Source organism: Anabrus simplex, chromosome 6 (genome assembly GCF_040414725.1).
Source record: "Anabrus simplex isolate iqAnaSimp1 chromosome 6, ASM4041472v1, whole genome shotgun sequence".
NCBI lineage: Eukaryota > Metazoa > Arthropoda > Insecta > Orthoptera > Tettigoniidae > Anabrus > Anabrus simplex.
The window spans coordinates 11,711,871-11,739,217 of NC_090270.1; the positions used below are offsets into that span (position 1 = coordinate 11,711,871).

The following is a 27,347-nucleotide window of genomic DNA, read 5'->3' on the forward strand; positions in this document are numbered from 1 at the left end:
AAGAGAAATTTTAAATAAGGCACTATGTACCACCCCATTGTCTTTAATACCTCCCCAGTAATTTGATCACTCCCTGCTGCTTTTCCTTGCTGAAGCAGTTGGATTTCTCTGAAAATATCTTCATTTGTGAATGAGAAGCTTCTTGTTTCCCTCTGTCTCTCTCCCTCTCTATCTTCTGTTTCGGTTTCCAACTCTTGACAATCATCTACTGAATCTCTAAATTCCCTACTAAATAGGTTTGCTTTCTCAGTATCTGTTAAATAGTGTTCACCCCCTTCTCTCACCATTGTAGGAATTTGGATTCCTTTTCCTTTTTGATTCCTGATATATGAATACAGCTTTTTCCATTTCCCTTTGTGGTCATTACCCTCTTGAAGTATGCCATTTATATAATTCTCTTTTGCTTCCTTTTTCACTCTATTCAGTTCCCTCATTAGCTGTTTTCTAGTTTCTCTATTCTCCCTACCCTCTTTGATTTTCCTGTTTACTATTCTACATTTTCTTTTTAATTTTCTTATTTCCCTTGTATAATAAACAGGGTCTGAGGTCATTTTACCCTTCTTAACAGGTACAAATCTCTTCTCTCCTTCCCAAATAATTCCTTTAAATTTAGCCCAAAGTGTATCCACGTTACTCCCTTCACTTATCCAACAACTGAATTGTGAGTTAAGGTAAGTCCCAAATTCATCAACTGTAGTTTTTCTGTACAGTTTCTTGTCTTGTGTAACCCTCTTATTAAGCCTTTTTGGTACGAGTCCTACATCCATTATTACAGCCTTATGGTCTCCTATTCCTTCAATTACCTCAGTTTTATCAACAATTTCCCATGGTTTAACCAAGAATACATCTAGTAAGTTATTGAGACGAGTCGGTTCTTGTACTACTTGTGTAAATCCTCCCTCCCAAATTAACTTATTTGCCAGTTTCTGTTCATGGGCTTCACTTGCAGCTCCTTTCCATTCAACTTCAGGCAAATTTAGATCTCCCCCAATTATTACCATATCATTATTATTGTTTTTATGAGTATAATCTATTATTTTCTCAAATATTTCCATGTCTCTTTCCTCTCTTCCAGGCCTGTATGTTCCTATAATTCCCACCTCCTTCATATTATCACAAACTAATTTTATCCCTAATATTTCATCCCTTTCATCGGTAAACCATTCATGTGAACAGTAAGTTTCCTTCACCAGAATAAACACCCCCCCTCCCTTTTTATCTCCTCGGTCTCTACGATAGACTGTGTACCCTTCTGGAAATACTTCTTTATTACCCACCCCTTCTCTCAACCACGATTCCACTCTATCACCACATCAGTCTCATAAGATTCCATCAATGTACTGAATTTTAATTGTTTATTTACTACACTTTGACAGTTTACCAAGAGCAATCTCAGACCCCCTTCCTCCCTAAAACTTGACTGTTGCAATTGGGTAACTTGAAATTCCTTACTATCCTGAGTTTCTTTTTCTAGTTGACTGAGCCAGCTTAAAGTATAGCTGGTTCTTTCTACTAGTTTTCCTGGTCAGTATTATAACTCAAGGGAGTTGCCTGTTTTACAGTACATATCTTAAGATTAATAAAATCTAGAACAATATTTGCTATCTTTCGTTTACCTGAATTGTTTAGATGGAGGCCATGTTTTGTATAACAGTATCTCTCAAAGCTGCTGCATTCAATAACCTGAGTATTCCGAAAATGTTTACAAATTTTAACAATATCTGTATTGACCTTGTCCACTTCATTGTTCACACACGAATCTCTACTCAAATCATGCCTGTGGGGCACGTTCACTACAAAAACGTTAGTGTGGGTCAGCTTCCCTAGTGTATGTTTAAGTTGTGATCTTACATTCATGGCGTCGTCGCGAGCTACGTCGTTCGTCCCACCGATGATAAGCACTGCATCGCCGCTCCCGAAGTTCCTAGTTGCTGCTTCTACGTTTTCCACAACCCTGCTGATAGAAGCTCCTGGATATATTTCTCCGGTTGCTGCTATATTCTCGTCGTTAATCACTCCCGCAATTCCCCTTCCTTGGCTATCACCAAACACAGCTACCTTCGCTGATTTAGGCCTAACTGGGTCTTGAATCTGAATTCTAGGCCTAAATTTCAAACTCGGCACGGCAACGGATCGCGATGATTTGGTTTCACGCGCGCGATCACTTTCTTCCAGGATTAAATTATTTAGGGCAGAAAACCTATTTCTAATGTTTATTTCCGGAAATTTACACTTTGACAGTTTACCAAGAGCAATCTCAGACCCCCTTCCTCCCTAAAACTTGACTGTTGCAATTGGGTAACTTGAAATTCCTTACTATCCTGAGTTTCTTTTTCTAGTTGACTGAGCCAGCTTAAAGTATAGCTGGTTCTTTCTACTAGTTTTCCTGGTCAGTATTATAACTCAAGGGAGTTGCCTGTTTTACAGTACATATCTTAAGATTAATAAAATCTAGAACAATATTTGCTATCTTTCGTTTACCTGAATTGTTTAGATGGAGGCCATGTTTTGTATAACAGTATCTCTCAAAGCTGCTGCATTCAATAACCTGAGTATTCCGAAAATGTTTACAAATTTTAACAATATCTGTATTGACCTTGTCCACTTCAATGTTCACACACGAATCTCTACTCAAATCATGCCTGTGGGGCACGTTCACTACAAAAACGTTAGTGTGGGTCAGCTTCCCTAGTGTATGTTTAAGTTGTGATCTTACATTCATGGCGTCGTCGCGAGCTACGTCGTTCGTCCCACCGATGATAAGCACTGCATCGCCGCTCCCGAAGTTCCTAGTTGCTGCTTCTACGTTTTCCACAACCCTGCTGATAGAAGCTCCTGGATATATTTCTCCGGTTGCTGCTATATTCTCGTCGTTAATCACTCCCGCAATTCCCCTTCCTTGGCTATCACCAAACACAGCTACCTTCGCTGATTTAGGCCTAACTGGGTCTTGAATCTGAATTCTAGGCCTAAATTTCAAACTCGGCACGGCAACGGATCGCGATGATTTGGTTTCACGCGCGCGATCACTTTCTTCCAGGATTAAATTATTTAGGGCAGAAAACCTATTTCTAATGTTTATTTCCGGAAATTCAGTTGTAGATTTCTTCTTAGTACCGAGAAGATATGACATTGTAGAATGTACATTTATGCCTTATTGTCAGTAAGGAAGCTTGTGAAGTCATTGTTAAAGAATCAACAAAAACATACCCTAGTTCATATAATAACTGTTTGAATATGAATGGTCTAATGAGGTGGAGCTGGAAGTTCCTATTCTATTAAGGAATAAAGTTGTTTAGTGTTGATACAGAACTCAAAGATGAAGTTTATCAGTTGTAATTTGGTGTGCTGTCACTGCACGGCCTCAACTTTGTGATTTCTTTCTCTGGGAATACCTGAAGGTAAACCAAACTCGCCAGACATGTACACATCTTCAGGGAGAAAAGGACAGGAAATCATTTTCCAAACAAAGTGAGGATGTATGTGAAGAAAATGGCAAACACTGCTGTTTGAATAGCTTCTAGCGTTGTTTTGTTACATTCAGAAGTTATAACGTACAACCAGAAGAGCTTTCTGAAGAATCTTCATTAGAAATATAGTGGACATAAATGTTGAGCAATGCTAATCATGTTATCAGTGCTACTTTAGAAATGTGGATTTATGTCTAATTGCTGATTGTTTTGCAGGCTGTGTATCAGGTCCAGCTTATCAAATGCTGCAAATCTATGATGACCATCTGCCAGGAAGATTGCAGAGATGTTGACCATCATCTCTTTGGAGTTCTTATTACTGTGATTGCTCTGACCACAGAACCTGGTGTAGTCACCGGTGCTAAAGGTTAGTGTTATATCCCACTCTTTGTAACTCGTATAGCTCTATGTAGGGTTATGTTGCACCACGCCAGTGGGACTTATTCCAGATGTCACTTATTACTTCTAACATCGAATGGTAAAGGTATATGGATGGTGGGGGCAGCCCCTTATTTGGACCTACATATTGGCAGCAGATGTGAGACCCTGTGACTATTCAGGAATTCAGTCCTGCATCTGTGTTTTGGCAGGCCAATTTTGAATTACCGCTGCCCACCCCACGTGCAGAAGACTCTAGAAATATTGGGCTAAACATTGGAAGTCCTGTCTTATGTCCATCTGGGCAGCCGCACTCAAGGGGTCGCTCCTCCTGTGGATGAAAATCAAAAAATTGGTACGTGGAAGGTCAGAACTCGACATCTAGGCCTTTGCTCAGAGGAAATATCTAGACTCAACATTGATGTGAAACCAGACTGTCCACTGAAGGCAGGGTAAAGGGATTCGCTGTGAACTTACCTACTGCAATCAGTGAAATACTTTGCATTCCACTCTTAGGAAGTGCTGATGATCTGCAGCTAAGCTCTTACTCCTTGGGCAGAGTTGGGAGAGATGTGTAAACAAGGACTTGGCAGTTTCGACTGCCTCACCACTTCAAGACCTCGTGGATGCATTGTCACATCCTTACCTGGCAGTGTGATAATGACATACTTATTACCAGAACAGCAAGAAATATTGATGATTGTTGGACAGAGGAAAGTTTAACACATTTAAACTTCAGAATAAGATCAATGTCCAACTTACAGTTAATCCAGTTAGCACAAATGACGTTCAGCAAGAGAGGGCCACTTTTCGGAAGATAATCACAAAGTCAGCTGATAAAACCATTGGTTTTCTAAAGCAGAAGAGGCAGGACTGATTTGATGACAACATTGAGGAAATTTTCTATCTCATGAATGCAAAACGGGAAACCTTTGTATCCCATCGTCAAGATCCATCCTCCAGCACGACAAAAGCACATTTTCTCAAGCTCAAAAGAACATGTCAGACACAGATGAGAGAAATTAAGAATACCTGGTGGCAACACAAAGCTCAGGACCTGAGGAACTTTTATGCAGGAATAAAAGAGCTGTATGGTCCATCAGGTACACTGAAAAGTACTGACAACTCTACCGCATGAAATCCTGGAACAATTCTTCACCCTTCTAAATCATCCTTCCACTGCTGCTGAAGACTTTCTTCATGATGTTCCTCACCCTAACAACCATGGAGGGCAGTTTCACCAACTTACCAAGAATTCAGTGTAGTTCTCAATCGACTCAACTGGCCCAGATAACATTCCTGGGAATTAATTCAGGCTGGTGGTTAATCACTCAAAACACACATTTTCACTCTCATCATCAAAATTTGGGAAGTCAGAGAAGTACCTGGTGAACTAAACAATGCCAATATCATCACAATCGTGAGTGCAGTGTTTGTGGCAACTATCGCAGTATATCACTGCTGTCTATTGTAGGTAACCACCTGCAGGTTATTTCTGAGAGGGTACCCCCAGAGTCCCAGTGTGGGTTTCGAACCTCCAGAAGCACAACTGATTTGGCAAGGCAACTTCAAGAATAATGCAGAGAGCAACAGAATCATCCCTTTTTAGCCTTTTATGAGCGGAAAAAGGCTCTCCGTGATAAGATCTCGGATGTGTGCACACCCAGATGTGGAGCTTCATCCAGGTTGTAACTGAAATGTTGTATGCAGAGCAACGCCAAAAGACCAAGAGTGCCATGGTGTCTCGGCACAACATCTCCACTGCAGCGGGTGTTCATGCTATTGTCATCACAACATTGCTGTAGGGTTGTGAAACTTGGACCCTTTACTATCCTGACTTGAAAAAGCTTCAGCACGTCCACCAACAGAAACTTTGATCCATCCTTAGGATCAAAAGGTGCATCCCAAGAGCATTATTGGTGATCACCTTAGATGGATTGGCCATGCCCTTCGGATGAGCGATGCGAGATTTCCTCTCTAAATCCTTGTTCCAGGACCAGACCTCAGGGAGCCCCTATGAGGTGCTACAAGAACCAACCTAAGCACACTACAAAGATCCACAAGCCTGGAACATGGTTGCTCACTTTGGCCCTAGACCATCCCTGGTTGTAAGGGAAACTTCGTGCAGTGCAACCACTCCCTCCTCCAACAACTCTATGCAATTTGCATGGATGCTTGTTCAGTTTCAGAGAATTCAATCGGAAGGAGGTAGTTGCTTGGAAACGAGTTAAGCTGACGACAAAAGTTGAAAACTAGAAAAACGACTGGAATTGATAAGATTTCCGTGGATGTACTAAAGGCAATGGGTGTGGATAAACTGTGGTAGCACATCTTAAGTACTTATTTGATTATTGTTTGAATGAAGGAGCTGAGTGTACTAAATGAAAGGATCCCCAGTGTGCAAGGCAAAAGTGATAAACACAAAGCCGAAAATTACAGGCCAGTCAGCTTGACATATATTGCATTTGATAGAAGACAGTTTGGGTTTAGGAAAGTCTCGTCTTGCAGATATTTTAGATTCAGGAGGTCAGATAGCAGACTAGACTGATTGGGTGAGGTCCACCTCCTGATTGTCATAGTACATGATGCAGCCACCGTATCTACACTTCCCTGGCTTCTATAATTCAATCCCTTCTTCTTGCCTTGTGTTCTCCTCTCACCAATTCAATTCATTCATGATTCGATCTGCCCATCTCACCTTCGTCTTAACAGCACATTTAAAAAGCTTTCTGAGCTAGTCATCCATAGAATGCAACAATCCAGATGAGAGTGATCAAAAACATCTAATTCCTATACCCGCAACCAGAATGTTAAAATCTAGATGGGACACACGATCACCAATTAACATACTGCAGAGGAGTGGGTTGCATTTAAAATAAAATTATTAATAGATTCATTAAAACATAGATATTCAAACCTTTACTGCTATTGTAGTGGTGAGGACCAACCCTCGAGCCAGTAGTTGGGTGCAAGTCACACATTTGCAGTATGTTTTGTATGTCACTCTGACATATGCACATGTAATACATCAAAATGTTCCCAAAAACTAAATATTTGAGAAGTGGTTTACATTCACCCTCAAATTTACCACTTTTAAAAATTCCACCCCTTTAAATGCACAGTACTTTAAAAATATATATTGTAATTAAACATCAAAGAAAAATCAGTTTTCCTGAAACTTTTGAAGATATACATTTTGTGGAGAATTTAATTTTGATGACATGTGTGCATATTTCAAGTGGTTAGTGCTAATTCTTTAGTAATTATCCACTAAAATGTAGAATGATAGCACGGCTAACACGCCATCACTCCAATAGATCAGACTCGTTACTTGAATTTAACAGCAGATATTGGACGTGAATAACAAAACAGCAGGTAGTTCAAGTACCAAAACATTGCTGATGAATACTGCCACCTGACAGAGAAATTCACAACTTCAGTATTTGCTGCTAAGTAGACCGGGCAAGACAGGTTTCAGGATTAATGGAAGATCATTGAATCTTATTATACATAAATTCTTATAATATTGAAAATACCATAGCGTAAATTAAAATTAAATTTCTAAGAGATCAGAAGTTGGAAACCATTGGGGAATGAAATTAAAAAGAATTAACTTATTAATAAATTTGTAACCAAAATAAACTTAAGATAGGAGAAAAATCTGCATGACAATACTGATGTCCATTTAGGTCATTCAATAAACAATACCAGATGGTAAGAAAGGGCAAAACAAGACAGCTGACAGGTCAAGGACTAGACTGGATCAGATTTTTTTTTTGGCAAGTTGCTTTACGTCGCACCAATACAGATAGGTCTTATGGTGACGATGGGACAGGAAAGGCCTAGGAATGGGAAGGAAGCGGCCATGGCCTTAGTTAAGGTACAGTACAGCCCCAGCCAGCATTTGCCTGGTGTGAAAATGGGAAACCACTGAAAACCATCTTCAGTGTTGCCAGCAGTGGGGTTCGAACCCACTTTCTCCTGGATGCGAGCTCACAGCTGCGCTCTCCTAACCGCTCGGTTGGATCAGAATAAAGGAAGACTTCAAGGTTATTGAGATTTTTATATTTCAAAAAGGGAAATAATACAAGGTGAATATTATAATGCTGATTGATAAAATAATAAAGAGTATTGTTATGTCGAACCCGACAAAACAGAATTCGTCTGATAGGTACACAGGTAAAGTAAACTCGTGTCCACATCCTGAGGTGGTGCAGCTCTTTTCAGGCACACCCCCACTGGAGTTGAGCTGCATGTACCATTTGAATCCAAATACCAGCCCTCCTGCCGTTCTTAAATTTCTGGCAGTACCGGGAATCGAACCCGGGCCGCCGAGGACGGCAGCTAATAACACTAACCATTACCCTACGGAGGCGGACAAACTTGTGTCCTCATCCTGAGGTGGTGCAGCTCTTTTCAGGCACACCCCCCAATGGAGGTGAGCTGCATGTACCATTCCAACCACATACCAGCCCTTCTGTCAGTTTTAAATTCCTGGCAGTACCGGGAATCGAACCCGGACCCCCGAGGACGGCAGCTAATAACACTAACCGTTACGCTACGAAGGCGGACGGTACACAGGTGATGACTTGTATTATTTTCCACAAACTTAAAACTTTATTTACATCATTCTTTTCTGTACCAAAAAAATAAAAAAATAAAAATAAAAAACTGTTCTCAAAAACCAAGGAGTACAAAATCTGGTGGGTGCATTCCATTTAGTCTCTGGATGTAACATACCTCCCACCTCCCCTGTTAACAGAAAACCAAAATGAACCAGTAAATCATTTCGCCTACACAAGTCCTATATCATGCAGGGAGTTTCATCAAACATCCACTTTTCGTTTTCACTTCGTCTTTTATAACAGAAACAACACTTTCATGCTCATTATCTCCATCATCTTCCTGCGATGAAGTCAAATGTTGAACGGCCCTGATCATGTCCTGTCCAGCAGTCTGCACTCGAACCACTCTTATGTTACCAGGAAACATCTCAGTCACTTTACTCAAAGGCCAATCGAGTCTTTTCCTCTGATCAGAGCCTACTAACACAATGTCACCAATCTTTAGCATCCTTCGACACTTTTATTTAATGTACGGCTGTACTAAAAGGCTCAGGTAATCATCACAGAATCTTTTCCTCAATTCCTCCAATAAACGTTGCAGGTACTTGGCCCTTCTTCTGAGGTCGGTCTTGTCAAGGCAATCGAGATCAGGGACTCCAATCGACCGGTTGTCCTGCAGGAACATTGCAGGAGTCAATGGCACGAAGTCGCTTGGATCCTCAGACAGGTACGTCAAAGGCCTAGAATTTACCACAGACTCCACATCCCATAGGACAGTCAAAGCCTCTTCGTAGGTGAGAGAGGCTCTTCCCAATGTCCTCTTCAACAACTTCTTGACCATTTGAATGGTCCTCTCTCACCATCCACCCCACCAAGCAGCCATGGGTGGAATGAATTTCCACTGGATCCTCCTTGAAGATGTTTCCTCTTCTGTCTTATGCCAGTCCAAAAGAGTCGAAGTAATTCACAGCTCCTGCGAAGTTGGTCACATTGTCACTGGATATAACTCTGGGTCATCCCCGCCTTGCAATAAATCTCTTAAGACCTTAAAGAAATGCTTTTGTGGAAAGGTTTAACACCAGATCAATATGTACAGCTCGATACACAGCACAAGTAAACAACAAAAACCAAGCTTTCTCTTCACCCCTTAAAATCAAGAGCCCAGCGAGATCAACCCCACTGATCTCGATCTTCTGGCAATGGTGCAGGATCTACATCAATTTTCTTTGACTCAAATCATCGACATTTGACACATTTTGTGATCACCCTCCGTACTGTCTTCCGACCTCTTAAAATCCAGTATTCTTCCCTTAATATTCTAAATAACACCTCAACACCCGCATGAGAATAAGAATATTGTATGTGGTAGTCTCGGATTAGAATCTCCACAAGTTTGTGACTGGAAGGCAGAAGAATGGGATATCTAAAATTTTCCTCATCTCCTCTTTGAACAATTTTAGTCTTCAGCCTCAGAAGACCATCTTGGTCCACAAAGGTGCAAAGGGAGTTCAGTCGTCGTCTTTCAGTTTCTTCCAGAACCCCTGTCTGGACAAGACGCAGGAGCCTTCTCTCCACCTGTGCTAGTTCTGGAGCAGAGAGATCACCCCCACTTTCACAATTGCTTCGTTTCACTGTTTTTCCAACAAATCACAGTATCCATCCTATGAGCCTGACAATTTGAGAAAACTTGGAAAATCTTCTTAGGTACCAGGCATCTCCATCCTTCGCTGAGGAAATGATCAATGATGGACATATTTTTCTTCTCTCTTGTTTGATGATGTCATCATCCACGTTGACCTCTGATGTCGGCCATTCCCCTTCTGCCAACTTCAGTCAGTGAGGACCCTCCCATCATTTGGAGTCTGTAAGGACTTCATAATCTATAATCTTCATTTCCGTATTGATGAACTACACAATTAGAAATAGGAAAGGATTTCCACCTATCAATACTTGTTTATTGCACTTATTATGCTACAGGACCGGTTTCGACCCTTTACATAAGGTCATCCTCAGCTGAACCATGCATACATATCTATGTGATGAAGCTATGATTAAGATAGTATTGTCAAAGGAATGCCATACGATCATAAACATTAGGTCACATCCAAGTGGGGTATGTCGTAACGTGAACTGGCGTATATGTCTCTATGTACAACAATGCATTGTATGTCTAAAATAGTATGTTTAAGATCTTAAAATTAGTTGATAAAACTTAAAACTAACATATATATATATGTACAAGATGAATACAATATATGGGAGCACTTCATGCACATGAACGTTCGTGTCTTGCTTGTTGGCTGACTCCCGTGTTCAAGTCTTGTTTACACAGTTGTACACTCAGCTGCTGCTCCTGGAGTTTAAATGATATGGTTTGCTTGTAAAATTGTATGAGTAAAACATTTCGTCTTCTTGTATGTACATAGAGTAAAACATTTTCCAATTTTAAAAAGGTGCCAGATGTATGGTTAAAATTGTAACCGCTCAGTTTCGGGACAACTACAGTTACACATAAATAATAATAATAATAATGAAATAATAATGATAATGAGATAGGAAAATGACGCAGTGGCGGAGAATTCATATAAACCAAATACAGGGAACACTTACAGGCCTAAAAATGACAACTAAGACAGGATAGTGGAACGTGCTGGGAAGCCCTATCTATGAGGTCCATGGGAACGTATGACGTTATGGGGGAGAAAAGACTTACAAGAAACACCCTCTAGCTCAACTATATTAAAAATGACAAGAAAGTTTTACAAAATACAGTTCCACGACACGGAAACAAGACATACTTAAGTAACTTAACATAAAATTTGATTTAACAAAGTAGGTGATGCTACATTAAAGGTATAGTTTAAAGCGAAAGTATTTAATGGATGAAAGAATTGAAACTACGGCAATTGGAACCTAGGGTAAACTCGGACACATTAAATTAAACTTTTAAAATGACATTAAGCAAAGAAATAATGAAACACAAAAGGAATTAAACTAAGTGAAACGAAACCAGAAAACATTGAGAATAACATAGCAAAAACACTGAAATAACACTTACCGCGGAAAGATGGAGCTCCCGAGGGTAGTAGCTAGAGGTCTGCATTATCTCTGATTTTTACCGGCAAGTCTCGCTCGCCTCTCTGGCTCTCGGGAGTATGCGGTTGAGCGTCCTGTGCAGCCGGTTGCATGCTACCGATCGCCAGCAACTGGCCGAGTGCGCCAAACGCTCGGCCGGTCTCCAGTAACCGGCGGACGCAGTGCCAGCGAGCTGCGCTACGCCAGACTCCTTGAGATCATAGGCCACTACTTTACATTAACCGTCACCTTCTCCTTTAACACATTTCTTTCGTTTTTTACTATCAGTTCTATCACCTAAATATTACAATTGTAAATGTTGCATTTGAAAGTGTGTTAATATGTTGCAGAGTATTGGATTTTCGTATGTATTCTAGTAATGTTAACATTATGAACTGTAATGTCTTCATATAGTATTTTGTTCCGTTCGCTAGAAAAATGGCGACACAGCAATAGTGGGCTATGTGTAGCCTATCTCCAGACTCGGCCACATATACATTGTACTAATATCGAATGCAGGATTATTTTTAAACGTAATACTCACCAATTTTCTTTTTACAAGCATTAATTTATAAACAAATTATGACCTGAAAATAAAGTTACATGTGACAATTCGTCACTGGTGCTCCCTGATGCACAGGATTCATTTGTGTTCCTGGAGCTACTACTACAGCTGGCGGTTTATACTTCTTCCTGTCAAGTAAATGAAAGTGGGATCATACATTTATAGAGTTTGAAGAATATTTCCTTTCTTGTGCTTACGTGGCATGTTCGGAATACTTACGAGATTGTGATGGGTCAATAAGAGATCATCCACCTTGTCTAATTCCAAGCACGATATTTTGCTAGACTGCAGGTGACCGGCCTGGCTAAAATTTCTCTTGCTTGCAGCACTAGTGGCAGGAATGCAGAGAACTTTACTGGCTGCTACCGACAGCCTTGGAAATAACTCCGCGTGCGTTTTTCACCACTTCAAAAGTTGTCCTTCGGGACAGCTACAGCCGGATTTGGAGAATGAAAGGTACCCCTCGAATTCATTAGTAGTAATTGTGCGTCCATCTTCGTCGTCCTCATCCGAACTCCAGTCCACCTTAGACTTTTCCATGGGAAGAACTTGGTCACTGTTCACTTGAATGGGCTCTAAAAATGAATGAAAACATCCGTAATGTATTCCTGTCACCTTTAAATATGTATAAACCTTAGTTAGGATTACGGGTTACTAAAAACTATTTTTCCAGTGAATTCCCACATATATCGCAAAAATTACATCAAAACGCATTGTGGAATGTTTAGGCTGCGAAACCCTTCCCAAATATTGTACATTGTAGACGACATAATTGTTGATCTAACGAAAGGTGGAAGATTAGACAAACAAACATTCGTTTACTAATTTGTTTCAGTGAATCAACCTTACCATTTACAGACATTTCGGAGCACACTCGTCGAACTCCAGCATACGCGACTTGCTTTTCTTCTGCTGTGATTTTCTTCAAATGACGCCGTGATGGCCATAGAACCGTCGCAACATAATGGATAGCCTCCAGTTTGCACTTCTCTATGATGAAGTATGCTTCTCTTTCTTATTTTCGTCATGCACTGAAAAGGATAAACAATATATACATAATTGCATTCCGATAATTCAACAGTTTTATAAATGATCATACCTTATAAAAATGTCTTACTTCGTTGTCACAGTCTTCTGGTTCACAATGATGTAACAGACGCGTGTACCAAGGCAGCATACGTACCAGTGCTGTTATTTTTGCACTTTCCAAATCCAAACTCGCTTCTTTAAAGAGGGTTAGAAAAACGACAACTTCTTGTCCGTACTCTTCAAGGAAAGTTTCTAAGAGTTTCGATTGCCTCCGAGAATCTAGTAGATCTCGAATATCGTCGATTTGACATATGTTGGAATTGAGCATTAACAGTATACTGTTCAACCGCTTTACAGATCCTTGCTTCACGGAGTGCTGCAGACGCCCCGAGTGACCCGATCTCTTCAAATAGCCTGCTATAGCTCTTGTTGATAGCAGACACGACAAGATTTCAGGAGCTTCGTCTTCTAAACATGTATCTTGAAATGAATGACGAAGCGCAATCATCAGGCAGTGATCGTAAGATTCAAGTGCCTTCTTCATATTACCTCTTAGGTCGGTGACAAAGTAACTTTTGTAACATCATTCCTGTTAATTGCTAATTCGAGCAAAACCATTCTTCGATATCGTGCCGAATGTTCTCTCCTGTCTTAGATATGTTCGAAAACTTAGTTGTTAGCAAAACAAGCATTTCTAGCTGCCACTCATCGTTAACATAATGCGATGTAACAGTCACGAAATTTCTCTTCTTGTAGTTATCAGACCACAGATCAGCGTCTAAAGCGCACATTTTGTTCTTTAGGGCACATATTAGCTTGGGCACCATTGCCACCCGTATTTTGTCAGCCTTTTATTTAACATGCCGTGATACAGTGGTAGGGTGCGGAAGAACATCTTCTATATTGACTTTGCCGTAAGTGGCGCCAACATTGATGAGCTCCTGCAAATAGTTCTTGAAGCCAATCTTACTACAAGTATTTAATGGTGGCAAATCTATTCCACTCATATCGACCAACTTATCAACAACAACTTTCTTTATGCTGCTTGGTACTGCACGTGTTCGGTGGAATTCTGATCCGCAGTTACTTTTGCAACGCCTAATCATACCTGTTATGCTTGAATGGTAAGAAAGTACAGTATCACATGTGGCACACTCCACGAAACAAGAAGAAGCCTGCATGACAGAATCTACTACAAGTGCAAACGATTTCCAAACTTCACTTTTAGGCTCCTCTTCCGACATGTCCTTCTTCTTCAGGACTAACGAGAAGCTCCTAATTCTCTCCAGACTACTTCTCTTCGTTTCTTGAATGCAGCCTTTACGACTTATACTTGGTTGATCCATAACGCTGTCCGCACTGCTCAAAGCCCAGTCACCAACTGATTTTACACACGATTTCTAACGCAAATCCGCACTGTTGAGGGCGCGGCGGGTTTACTGTCACCGGCCGGGATTATCATTACGCTCGAGCACCCGGCAGTGCTCGACAGTTCCACTGATCACCGAGAGGTGAAGGACGATCGGCCACATGGTCCATTAGACGACCACAGCCTTATCGCAGCGTGGGCTTTTCCCAGCCGTCGAGCAGCGGCACGAACTGGGCCGAGCGGTTGTTTCCTTCCAAATGCAGAGCTCTAGTAGTAGCCCTCGAGCGCGAACGCTCGCTTGGGCGGTCGGACGGAAATTGACGCCGAGCTCACGCATCATTTTTCGAACCCGGCCACAAGGCCGGAAATGGCCCGATTACAATCAACCAATAAGATCAAACTTACCCTAGATTCCTGGACCTTTTTGCCAATAGGAAATCGCGTGACCATATATGGTCATTTTAACATCGTTAGCAATTGCACAAGTTCTGGAACATTACAATTACAACACCAAAAATTTCATCGTAGGAAACCACACGTGTGGTACAGGGTGACTCAGTTTAAATAACCTTTTACATTTTAAAATCACATTACAAACATCAAATCAACCTTTGGACAAGTTACACCCTTGCTGACATTAATTTAAATTATAAATTACATAAAATTTACATACAAAAAAAAATCACTTCGAAAACAATTCTCGTATCTCGCAATGTTCATTTACAGTTCCATATTATCGTGAAAACAATTCTCGTATCTCGCAATGTTCATTTACAGTTCCATATTATCGTGAAAACAATTCTCGTATCTCGCAATGTTCATTTACAGTTCCATATTATCGTGATGTTTCCATATTTTAAAAAAAATTTACAAACATATTTCAGTTACACAAAAACTTTAAAATTTATATTTCTAAACACACTGTAGTTCCAATTCTCCGTCCCACCGACCGGTGACAAAAATTAGGCTAAAATATGTTCAGCTCTGCTGTGTGTGTTGCCTTATGTTAAAATCAGATCATGTTGTCCTGTGACGTCCATAAAATTTGAGTGACATTGGGTTCAAAGTAGTGGCTCCTTTCCCATTTGTAGCTGTGCAGTGATGTTATATTTATCTGTGGAAGATAAGATTGAACTATGAGAGATATTATGTTGGAGGAATGTCTAAAGGTTATGTGTGTAAATTTGAATATGTACTTACTGTTGTTGGTGTAGCCGAGTTGCGTTTGACGTGCGAGCTTGTAGTGTACTACTTCGTGTTCTTCTTGGGCTCATACTAGCTGCTGTGAGGGGAAGGGAAGGAGGGGTAGGAAGAGTTGCTGTTTTGGGGGTAGGGGTGGAGCTGGGTGTGTTGTTTGATATTTTTCTGTTACGTGTCGCGTTCTGTTTGTCAATTAACTTAAGGTAAGAGTTTTTTAGAGCGGGGATAACTGTATTGAAGATGATGTTAGTTTTTTCTGTGGTTTCATTTATGTTGTAATTTGGATTGGTGTACTGATCTAGAGTGATGTAAAATTCTTGAGAAAATATAATAATAAACAAAGGCACACCATACAAACTCATAATACGCAAAAAAGAACAAACAAAATCTGGCTGAAAGAAGAAATCTGGCTGAAAGAAGAAATAAAGTTTTTATACCATAAAAAACAACATCTTAACAACGAACTATACCGAATACATTTAAAGGCATCTAACGAGTTACCACACAGCTACTGGGATGATTTTCAGCAGATCACGACAGAAAAAATAAAAAACTTAGCCACTAACAAACAGAATACACTAAATAAGAAATTAGAAGCACTTAAACAACCATCCAAACCAAACCCAAAAACCAAAATTCCGAACACGAATTCTCCAACCCTTCCCAACGAAATCAATGAACACAAATTCCACCCACCCATAAAAAATCTCACAAATACGACTTTCAATGAAATGGAAATTGTTATCTTGAGCAAGGGACCCAAGCACAATTGGGGTAACACATCAACCTTCCAGAACATTACAATCACTATCACTGAAATAGAAAACACCATACAGAAAATCCCACACGAGCTACGAGATGAAGTCAGATATGATATTTAAAAAAGGCTCCCACAATATATCGTCAAAATTCACAGTAACGTCCAAAACAATAACTCAGCTAATAAAACACACATAAACAAACTCAAAGATAAAATAAAACAGAATAATTTACTTATAACGAAAGCGGACAAAGGCAATACCACAGTCATTATCGACAAAGACAATACACATCGAAAACTAAAGAATGTTTTCAAGATAACACTTTCCCTATCAAACGTAAAGATCCGACTAATAATATACAAAGAAACTTCAAAGCCTTATTAAAAAATACACACTTTCTTTTAACTGAAATAGAATCCTCTAAACTTATAGTAATGAACCCTCAAATACCAACTGCTAAAGCTTATCCCAAAATACACAAAGAACATATACCAATGAGACCTATTATTAACTACAGAGCAAGCCCAACCTATAAACTCACGCAATTTATTCAAAGATTCCTCAAAAAGCACTACATATTCTCAGCTAATAAAACAGTACGGAATTCAATAGATTTTTGTAATAGAACGAAAGGATTAAAGATTGAACCATATCATAATCTCGCATCATTTTATATAATAAACATGTACCCGAACATTCCCACAAAATGAACAATAGAAATCATTGAATCTAATCTAAAAAGTCACAGCACTCTAAGCACTTTAGAAATAGAAGAGTTCATTAAATTACTTAATTTTGCCAATAGTAACAACTACTTTAAATTTCATGATACTATCTATCAGCAACAGGATTTACCGATGGGATCTCCCGCTTCTGGTATAATCGCCGAAATTTACATAGACTATTTAGAGCACACATACATCAACAAAATAGACAATATCTTTTTTTGGTGTAGATTTGTTGATGACATTTTTGTCATCATCGAAAATAGATCCACAAATGAAACTGACATATTAGATAAACTCAACACAATAGACTCCCATATAAAATTTTCCATGGAAACCGAAAACAATCGCCATTTGAACTACTTGGACATAACTTTACTATGCCACCAGCGCAGAAAGTCACTACACTAGTGATTAGCAAACATGCACCGGCTGGTACTACCTATAAACCGGTGTTAAATAAACAAAGTTTATTAAACAAATTAAGGAAATCAGTCACAAGAATAGGAAAATAACATCCGACAGATACTTACCCAGCAAGGCCCAAATAAAACACCCAGAGGAAATGGATAAAAATTCCTTGTTTCGGCGCTGAACCACACAGATAATAAAAGGAGACACTGGTTTCAATCAAATAAACTTTTAATTAAAGAATGAAAACTTAACAGGAAACCAAAAAAAAACATCGTCCTATCTGAGGGAATAAAAATATTTTAAGTAGTTCAAAAAACAATTAGTGAATAATAGAAAATACACAGATGAAACTGAAAAACGTAGTCCTCTTCAGAAAATGATACTGATGGAAATCATTAGCTTAAAACAGAAGGTTGTACTAATTAAAGGCACTAAATCCATCACTAGAAATAGTACACCTTGGTAATATTACCATAATAACAGAAAATGATTCGAATTAAAACTTAAATTGTTCACAGAAGGTTAAAACGGGGCCCGTTTGTTAGACTTACTAAAATGAAATTAAAACTAACGTATTAAACCTAGGGAAAGCCACTCAATTAACGAGTTTCATTGCACCTTCTTAATAAGAGGAGGCTTCGCAGGAGCATAGAACTCTAGCCCAATTAATAAACTACGAGGGGTCAAATAAGATTAGCGCACGGAAAACACACACAGTAAACAAGGGGAAAAGGAAGAAAACCGTAAGAGATCAAGTGAGGAGCAAATAAATCTTCCACCGAAAGCGGAAATTCTTAAGCAAACTCAGGCTCCACAATAAAACACGCAAAACCAACAAGCAACAATCACCATCATCTCCCGAAAAACAAATCGTTACCATAGCAACAAAAAACATCCGCCCGCCAAACCAAACATAGTACAAGCACAACAAAGGCCAGAACCAAAATAAAATCAGGAAACACCAAAGTTTAAAATACCAGAAAATAGAAGCAAGGTTATTCTTTTTTTTTTTTTTTAACCCAGGAAACCAGAATTATATGCTTCTGCGGAACCTCACGCAGTATAAAGGGCATTAAGTGCCTGACACATATTGAATTTACATGATCAATGAAAATCATTAACGGGAGAAAATGATAGTTAATTTAAAAAGGATTTCCTTATTTACGTAGTCACTACATACCAATAATTTTGAAATATTATTAGAATAAAGCACACGTGCGTCCTTTTAGTAATTTCCAAAAAAATTATTTTCACGAAATTCCACCTTGAAGGAGTTAATTTTCAATACACGAATCACACGAATTTCCTTGCCGTTTCATATTCACAGGATATAACTTGCCAAATGATGAACCCACTTACTTGGGTGAAGCTGACACTCAGCCATGATGAGCTAGTTCCTCACATACTTACAGATGCTTCCTGATGAGTTTGCTTTTCCCTGGTCAGAATTAGTTGAAAAGTATCATAATAGGACGATGCAGGAAACAAAGTAATTTGGGTTTAAAACCCACATCTCAAGACTCTCAGCCGGGGTCTTCACACCAACACGACGCCAACATCTTAAGGATCCAATAAACACAACCGCACGCCATGACTTCTCAATGCGTACTGTCGGGGACAAAATGGCGAGGTTTGCTCCATGAGGAAGTAGCCGCGCTCTGATAGGAGAAGAGCGCTAGGGGAGGGGAAACTCATTGTGGGTGTCTGGCAGAAGATTGCAGCACTTATTGTAAGAGAAATGAAACAGTCCGTACAATTCAGAAATGCGATAATCCAAGGACGTTGCCATCAGTCCACAATAAGAATTATAAATAAGTTCGATGAGTATCACCAAAGCACGTAGTAGTACGAGGGAATCCGTCCGCTTAGACATATAGAAAGATTAAGATTTTCTACGGCGATATTGCCAGTTCAAAATAGGTTCACAGGGTAGGATAAATTGCGTTACACCGTAACAGCCCTCTCCCCCCGAAGCTTAGTGTATTCACTGATATAGCTTCCAGCTCAGTTTAGTGGTCAAGAAGTAAGCTAAATTTCCAATCGTGTCCACATTAGATAGAGACCACAACTGACTTCATGTATGTATAACAATAACACACCGACCTTGAGTCATTTTAATATCACAATCCTCACTTCAGTTCAAGTTGGTGGTGGCAAGAGTTTAGTAAAGAGATCACGCTTCCCTCAAACAGGGTTCCATTTATCTAACGTCTAAAACAGCTAGCTTTAGCTGAATTTACACTCTTTAGGCCGTGCGCTTCCAGTAAAGCCTGTTACATATTACAATTCACCCGTTTAAAGAATATTAAGATTAAGTACTTATTACAGGTTAGGAAATAAATATTCTCTAGGTTTCCAAGAAATGCAATATCTCGCCCATTTCCTTTTGACATAATAGTCAATCATACAAGCAAAAGAAAAGGACAAATCACAAGGAGAGAAACAAGTCCGGTGATTCATACAGTAAAGAAAATTTATAAAATCAATAATAAATCACACATAGCTTAACTTAGTAGAAGGCGGACTCAAGACTAAATCGTACCAATTGACCCACCAAACAAAATTACACAAGAAAACAAATTAGGTTAAACTAAGTAGGTACGAACCTAATAATCTACCAGCACCCCAAACATCACAAGATTACAACACATAATAGATAGACACAAGCAAGGGTAATTTTAACCCACCCTACTCCAAGGGTGAAACATAAATGCCAAGCTTACAGTACTTACCACAAAGTACCAAATGGTTCAGTACACTAAACTTAAACGTAGGAGGAAAATGAGAACAATGGACATGACATCCACTAAGGTTTTCTACCTATACAGGGAGCCACAAGGAGAACAATCAATTCACGTGCTCCACCGGAGAACCCTTACCACAATAAGAAAAATCCCCAAAACCAGTAATATTCTAAGATACAATCCTCCAGAACACAGCTTTAGTTAAACACCCACAGACGGATAAGATGAGAAAGAACCCCTACTTTTTCCTTTATTTCTTTTTTTTTTTTTTTTTTACACAGACTGAGATCTACAGATCAGTGAGCCACTGGTTCATTATTTGTTAAGAACCCACCATGACTCAACCCAAGTAACTAATTAGATCATAAGGTATGGCAGATTTTAAATCATAAGTAATTGACCACGCATAACCCAGAAGAAGAGATTATTCAAAAAGGACACATCAAGTAGAGCAACTACCGACCATAGCACAAACATTGTGAAGCCATAACTGAGTTAATGGTAATTGTCTTTCCGAGCAAAGGAAACCCTAGGTAGAATGAATTGGAGACCTCTAGTACTATCAGGTGTAGGGAGCGCAACAGTTTGTCATCGACAATCATTCCGCGGGGGTACACTAAGCAAGGAACAAACTAGCACAGAGGAAAGTACCATTCAAGAATTGATGGACAAGGCTTCAGGAGGATATAACACGGAGTCTCATAACCAACCCACATTGGGAAAGGAAAAACTAGAGCACCTTCCACAATAGTGCACCCAATTAAAACAGAAAAGGTAATGAGATACCTCAATTAGATGACTACTGGGGACGTGATGGGCAATAACCCAACATACCGAATAAAGAATGAATTCCACTAAGGGATCATCGAAATTAATGGGCAGGATGACTCCAAAAAGGAGATAGCACCTAGGTAAGCAATAACACGCTCAACAATCCAGAATGCAGAACGGTAAGCAGACAAATCAACGATAACTACTAATGTTAGCAAATTAACCAAAGGAAAAACAACCACAGAAGGTAGGATTAACCAAATTGAACTTTACAATATTATAAGTGAAAAAAAAAAAGGATGACATCAGGGCAATAGGTTATGCGGGTAACTACAATTTTCACTCACCAAGTCCATAACATACCATACGAGTTGCAGGCACAAACTGTTTAATTAATTTCCATCTTCACAAAGACACAATGGTTCAATCAAAGGTGCTTACACACCCCCCAGAGTGCAATAACACAACTAATACTGACTCACAGAATCCTCACAGGAGCATTGCTAACCAGCACTAAGAGACAATACAACAGGGTCCCTCTACCACGACATGCCACACAACATCTTAACCAATTCATGGTGCAAAACCACACCACCACCAAATTCAGGACCAGGAAACCAAGCACAAAGGTAAAAGAAGATAACTTCTCAGGCTTCAAGTTCATGAATTGACTTCTCTACTCAACATAATATCAACAGATGGAAGATGGTACAGATAACACCCCAACATACACTCCACAACTCGCACAGAACGATAAGATCAACAAGAAGATAGTAAATTTAAGAAAATATTTCAGTAGTGTGGCGGTAATAGTAATGCGTGGAATAAAATACAACAACACCCATAAACATCATAAAGGACAACCTAATACCACCCATAGAGGAAGAGTAGTTTTAAAACAGGACCAAATTTCAAAACGATGGGATAATACATTCAACCAAAGGAAAACCATAAGCTAAATAAGGAATAAATTGAGATTACTAAGAATAGAGGTACTACTGTCAGTCCTTAGAATAATTATCAAAGGGCAACGCATCATTTGATATGACGAGGGACTGAAACCAATAGCTAGAGATGGAAAAACCATAAAGATCCAAGATCCATGCACGAAGCAAACGGTCTACCAACTCCGACACAGGTTAACAGACCACCCCAAAGGATTTCACCCAAACAAAAGGATTGCAGAAACTGATCAGCGGTAAGTAACTGTGTTAATCTTCGAAGCTTAAACAAATGGCATTCAGGCACACTTATTATTGAAAGTCGATAGTAGCCCACAAATAAGATACAGAACAAGATATTAAACCTAATTTCAAAGGGATAAATTATGATAAGATCACCAATACCAGAAACAAGTCAAGGATATGAACAAAATATGCCATGATTAAATCAACCACCAGATAGTTAAAACTCGACCAAATTTTTTTTTATTTTATTTTTTTTTTAAATATATTTTAGAACGATCACCCAGGTGACAAAATTAAAACAAGCAACCATTAGTTCAGAAGGCTACCAACTACATACCCTGCACAGGAGGTTAAATACATATCAACAGGACACCGTCATAACATTTTTGCAATACCACAGTATGAGTATCAAGGATGACAAAAGGTAGACTCGAAGAATTCATTATCAAATCCTACTCACAGCCAAGGCAGAATTGACATGATAAATAAAAATTTAAACCCAGAAAAGGTAAGATATTAGGTGTACAGCTCAGGAAACTTATTGGTAACAAACCCCAAGAAACAGACATGTGATAAATTCCACACACCACCAAACCACCATGTTCACACCTGAAACATTAGCAGTACCAAAACAAATAGGAGCATAACAACCTTAGGTTCCAAAATCACAGAAACATGTACCTAAATGAAACTGACAAGTTCACTTACAATAAACCGTAACGTGTTAATAGTTTAATTAGCTCACTGAAATGCAGTTCTCAGTTGTATGTTGTTTCTAGCACCCCAGGTGCTTGACCAAACAGAAACCCCAAAGTAAGGGAAATGGTAGAACAGTACTGTACATCAACCAGGTTTAATTTGAGACAGATGGACACGCCTAATTCTTTTAGCAACCGGGTCACTCACTAACGTAGATACCGGGGACAGAAATTGTAATACGGTGCAAGGACCTTGATACCTAGGTGCCAGTTTGGCTGAAAATTTATTAACAGCTTTACTGATGGGATAACATTTAATGAAGACTGAGTCGCCAACCTTGACTCTATTTGATTTCCTACCCAAATTGTACCTTCTCTTGGCTTTCTCATATGACACGGACAGGTTTTTCTTTGCTTCGTCCCAAACCTTGCGAACATCATGTGGTTTTGAGAGAACAGGCAAAAGATCATCAATGGCAAGCACATTTGACATTGGGGAATATGGAGTGTAAGAAAACATAAGGGACATGGGCGTTTTTCCATGAGACTCATGGATTGCAGAGTTGAAAGCATGAGCTAACCAATGCAAACAGGAGTCCCACTTAGATTGATTAAGGTGATGATAGGCTATCAATGCAGACTTCAAATTCCTATTTACTCTTTCAGCATAAGATGGGTTTGGATAATAAGGAGTGGTTGTGACATGTGAGATACACAACTCGAAAAGGTATCTTTTAAACAGATGACTAGTGAAAGCACTGGCATTATCAGAAACAAGGAACTTGGGAGGGCCGAAAGAAGCAAAGATATAATTTAGACAGTTAATAGTAGTCCGAGAAGTGGTAGACCTAGTAGGCAAGATCCAAGTGAACCGTGAGAACGCATCGACACACACAAAGATATGAGTGTTTCCCTGAGAAGATCGAACCATTGGTCCCACGTAGTCTATGAATAGTCGCTCCATCGGGCGAGAGGCTTGTGAGGATGATAACAAACCTACACGGTTGTTCAAACTAGGTTTACTGATGGCACAAATTTTACATGACTTAATCATGTTTCTGATGTCACAGTCCATCCTTTTCCAAATGAAAAACTGCCTAATCTTCTGCCTTGTCTTGAACACACCTAAATGACCTCCGATTGGACAGTAGTGATAATACTTGAAGATAGTCGGTATTAGCACCTTGGGCACAACAATTTTGAAACTATGGTCTCCTCGACCCTTACAACACAGGACCCCCTTGACAAGAGAGTAAGGCTTCACAAGAGTTCCATTATTAATTTTGTCGATGATCTCACTTAATTCCGGGTCAGATTTCTGATGATCTTCAAATTCATGGTAAAGTAAAGGTAGATTAGTAAGGATGGCACTAACTCCAACGACATTACTTTCATCAAAATTTACAACATCAGATTTTTCCTTAGGACAAGGTTCCCCATCAAACATTCTGCTTAGACCATCGGCGATGACATTATCAGTACCTCTGATATGCTTAACTTTAAAATTAAAGGCAGAAATTCTAAGTGCCCATCGAGTGATCCTCCCAGTTCTTTTGGGCCGGTTCAAAACCCACGACAAAGCCTGATTATCTGTCTCCAGGTCAAAATTTACATGTTCAACAAATGGCCGAAACTTTTCGAGGGCAAACAGGACTGCAAGACACTCCAGCTCGTAAACAGAGTATTTACTCTCAAGATCGGTTAGGACACGGGAGGCATATGCAACAGGTCTGCGTCCATCCTCGTACTCTTGTAGGAGAACACCAGCAATAGCCTTTCCAGATGCGTCGGTCTGAACAATAAAGCGTTTAGAAAAATCAGGTATGGCCAAAACAGGGGCGTTCGACAGAGCAAGTTTCAATTTTTCAAATGCTTCTTGTTGAAGAGGACCCCAGAAGAACTTCACATCCTTCCGCCTTAAATGATTGAGAGGAGCAGCTACCTCAGCGAAATTGGGAATAAATTTTCTGAAAAAGTTAACCATTCCCACAAAACGAGCAATGCCTTTGACATCTTTAAGAGGCTGGAACTCACGAATGGCCTGTGTCCTGGATTGATCAACGGAAACTCCGTCTGAAGACACAACGTGCCCAAGAAAGGACATACTCGGTTGGGCAAAGGCTACCTTAGATAGCTTAACGGTGAGGCCAGCTTTCCTCAAGCGCTCAAGAACTTCCCGAACATGGGTCACATGTTCCTCAAAGGTTTTAGAATATATAAGGACATCATCAAGATAGTTAAAAACGCATTTAAATTTGATATCAGAAAAGATAGAATCAAGCAAGCGAGTGAGAACACCAGCCCCAGAATTTAAACCGAACGGGAGCCGGAGAAATTCATACAAATTCCAGTCAGTAATGAAGGCAGTAGAGGTATCGACCGCTTAGATAAGGGAATCTGATAGTAGGCCTGGTTAAGGTCCAGTACTGTGAAAAACTTTGCCCCAGAAAACCACCCAAAGCAGGTGTGCAGGTCAGGTAACGGAATAGACTGAAGAACCACTTTCTGGTTTAATTTCCTATAGTCCAAAACAGCACGGAAGCCACCAGAGGGCTTGGGTACAAGGAAAACAGGAGAGGCATATGGAGAGGTAGAAGGACGGATAACCCCTTCCGCGAGCATTTTCTCAATAATCTTTTTTAATTCCAACATACGTGGAGGAGAGAGTCTATACGGGGGAGACCTCACAGGTTTGGTATCAGTTAGTTCGATATCATATTCAAGAACATTAGTTAGCCCTAATTTACTGGTGAAAACTTCAGGAAATTCACTGCAGAGAACACGGATTACCTCAGCCTTTTCTTTACTTAAATGATCAAGTTTTAAGTTTTCAATACCGCAACTTTCATCTGGTTCAGACCCAGATACACAAGAGACATTAAGGGTACCCCTAGAACTCTCAATCAATTTAAATTTACAGGAGGGGGAAAATTTAAAAAAGAACATTTTGTCCTGAAGATCAAGGACTAATCCCGTTTTTGACAAGAATCCAGATCCTAAAATTACATTGCAGGGTAGTTGGAATGCCACTAGGAAGGTAACTTTCCAAGTGAAATTTCCTATTCTTAGTTTTACTCTCACAGTTCCTAAAATATCCAATTTGTTACCATTAGCTGCAACACATTTAATGCCAACGGGTTGCAATTCAGAAAATTTACAGGCACTCTTCAGGCGATTATACCAATCAAAATCAATCAAATTCACCATACTACCCGAATCCACCAATGCAAGAACAGCTTCATTATTTATTTCCACCTTAGTGAAAGCACCATGGGAAGAAACGAGCCCATATATTTTATTACATTCGGGGGGACAGAGAACTTCATTCACATTGTTTGAATTCACAGAATTTTGAAATGCAAATAGTTTACCATTACCCTTTTGTCATTTGCTACGTCTATGGAAGGAGTTAGGGCAGGAATTCTTGGAATGTTGCCGAGAACCACACAAATAGCAACAAATATCCAGTTTCCTGTTCTTGGAAGGGCAAGAATTCCTGAGATGCTCGACAGAACCACATACAAAACATGCTTTAAGATTAGAACCATTACCAGTTTTAGGACCCACTGGATGACTGGGATAAATAGGGGGGGGTAGGTGTACCGATCTGGACGCGTCTCCATGCTTTACATCTTCTGCAAAGGAACACGCGGCCTCAAGTTCACTAAAATTAGTAGGACACCTCGTGAGGGAAAGGTAAGACCGATAATCAGGAGATATCCCTTTTATTATTCGAGTCACCATTTCTTCTTCAGGGACCGTAATTCGGAACACCTTACAAAAGAATTTCACATCAACAATGTATGTTAGTAAGTTTTCATGAAGGTACTGAGTCCTGAAGCAATGCTGTGGAATGAGACTCTGAAGGGCTAAGGAGGGAATAAATTTATCAAGAATTAATTCATGAAAATTATCAATTTTACACCTCTGAGAAATAGCCTCAGAAATTTCTCTCTTTAAAATACCTTCGCAATGGGAAAATAAGGCTCTATACATACCCAGATCGTCAACAGAGTATACACAAGCGGATTCCTTGATTTCTACAAGGAATCTTAGGAATCTTAAGGTTTCTTCGATCGAATTCACAGTAAAATTCTTAACTCCGTTAAACAGTTCCTTAAGGGAATTATGAGAAGGGTTAACGTTTAACCTAGAGATAAGGCTCTCTAACACAGAAGTAGGAACACAGGTAGACTCTTGTTCATTAGTATTGGAAGCAACTCGGTTAGGATGGTTATTAGGGTTAGTACACAAAGGACCTTGCCTGTCAACCACAGATAACTTTTCTACCTCTCTACACGCTAACATCAAGTCTAACTCAGTTGAGATACTAGAGGCGAGACATAACAAACGTGTTAACTCACTAACATTTTCTGCAGCAGGTTTAATGGTTAAA

At 39.6% G+C, this 27,347-nt stretch overlaps 1 protein-coding gene across 1 annotated transcript in view; it reads left to right on the forward strand.

Moving 5' to 3' along the window:
• The window catches only part of Dnaaf5 (Dynein axonemal assembly factor 5), a 612,890-nt gene that overhangs the window by 246,720 nt on the left and 338,823 nt on the right, over nucleotides 1–27,347 (forward strand). Inside the window, exon 6 of the mRNA XM_067149642.2 lies at nucleotides 3,687–3,837. Within this exon, the coding sequence (XP_067005743.2) occupies nucleotides 3,687–3,837 (151 nt within the window). The remainder of the gene's footprint in view (nucleotides 1–3,686; nucleotides 3,838–27,347) is intronic.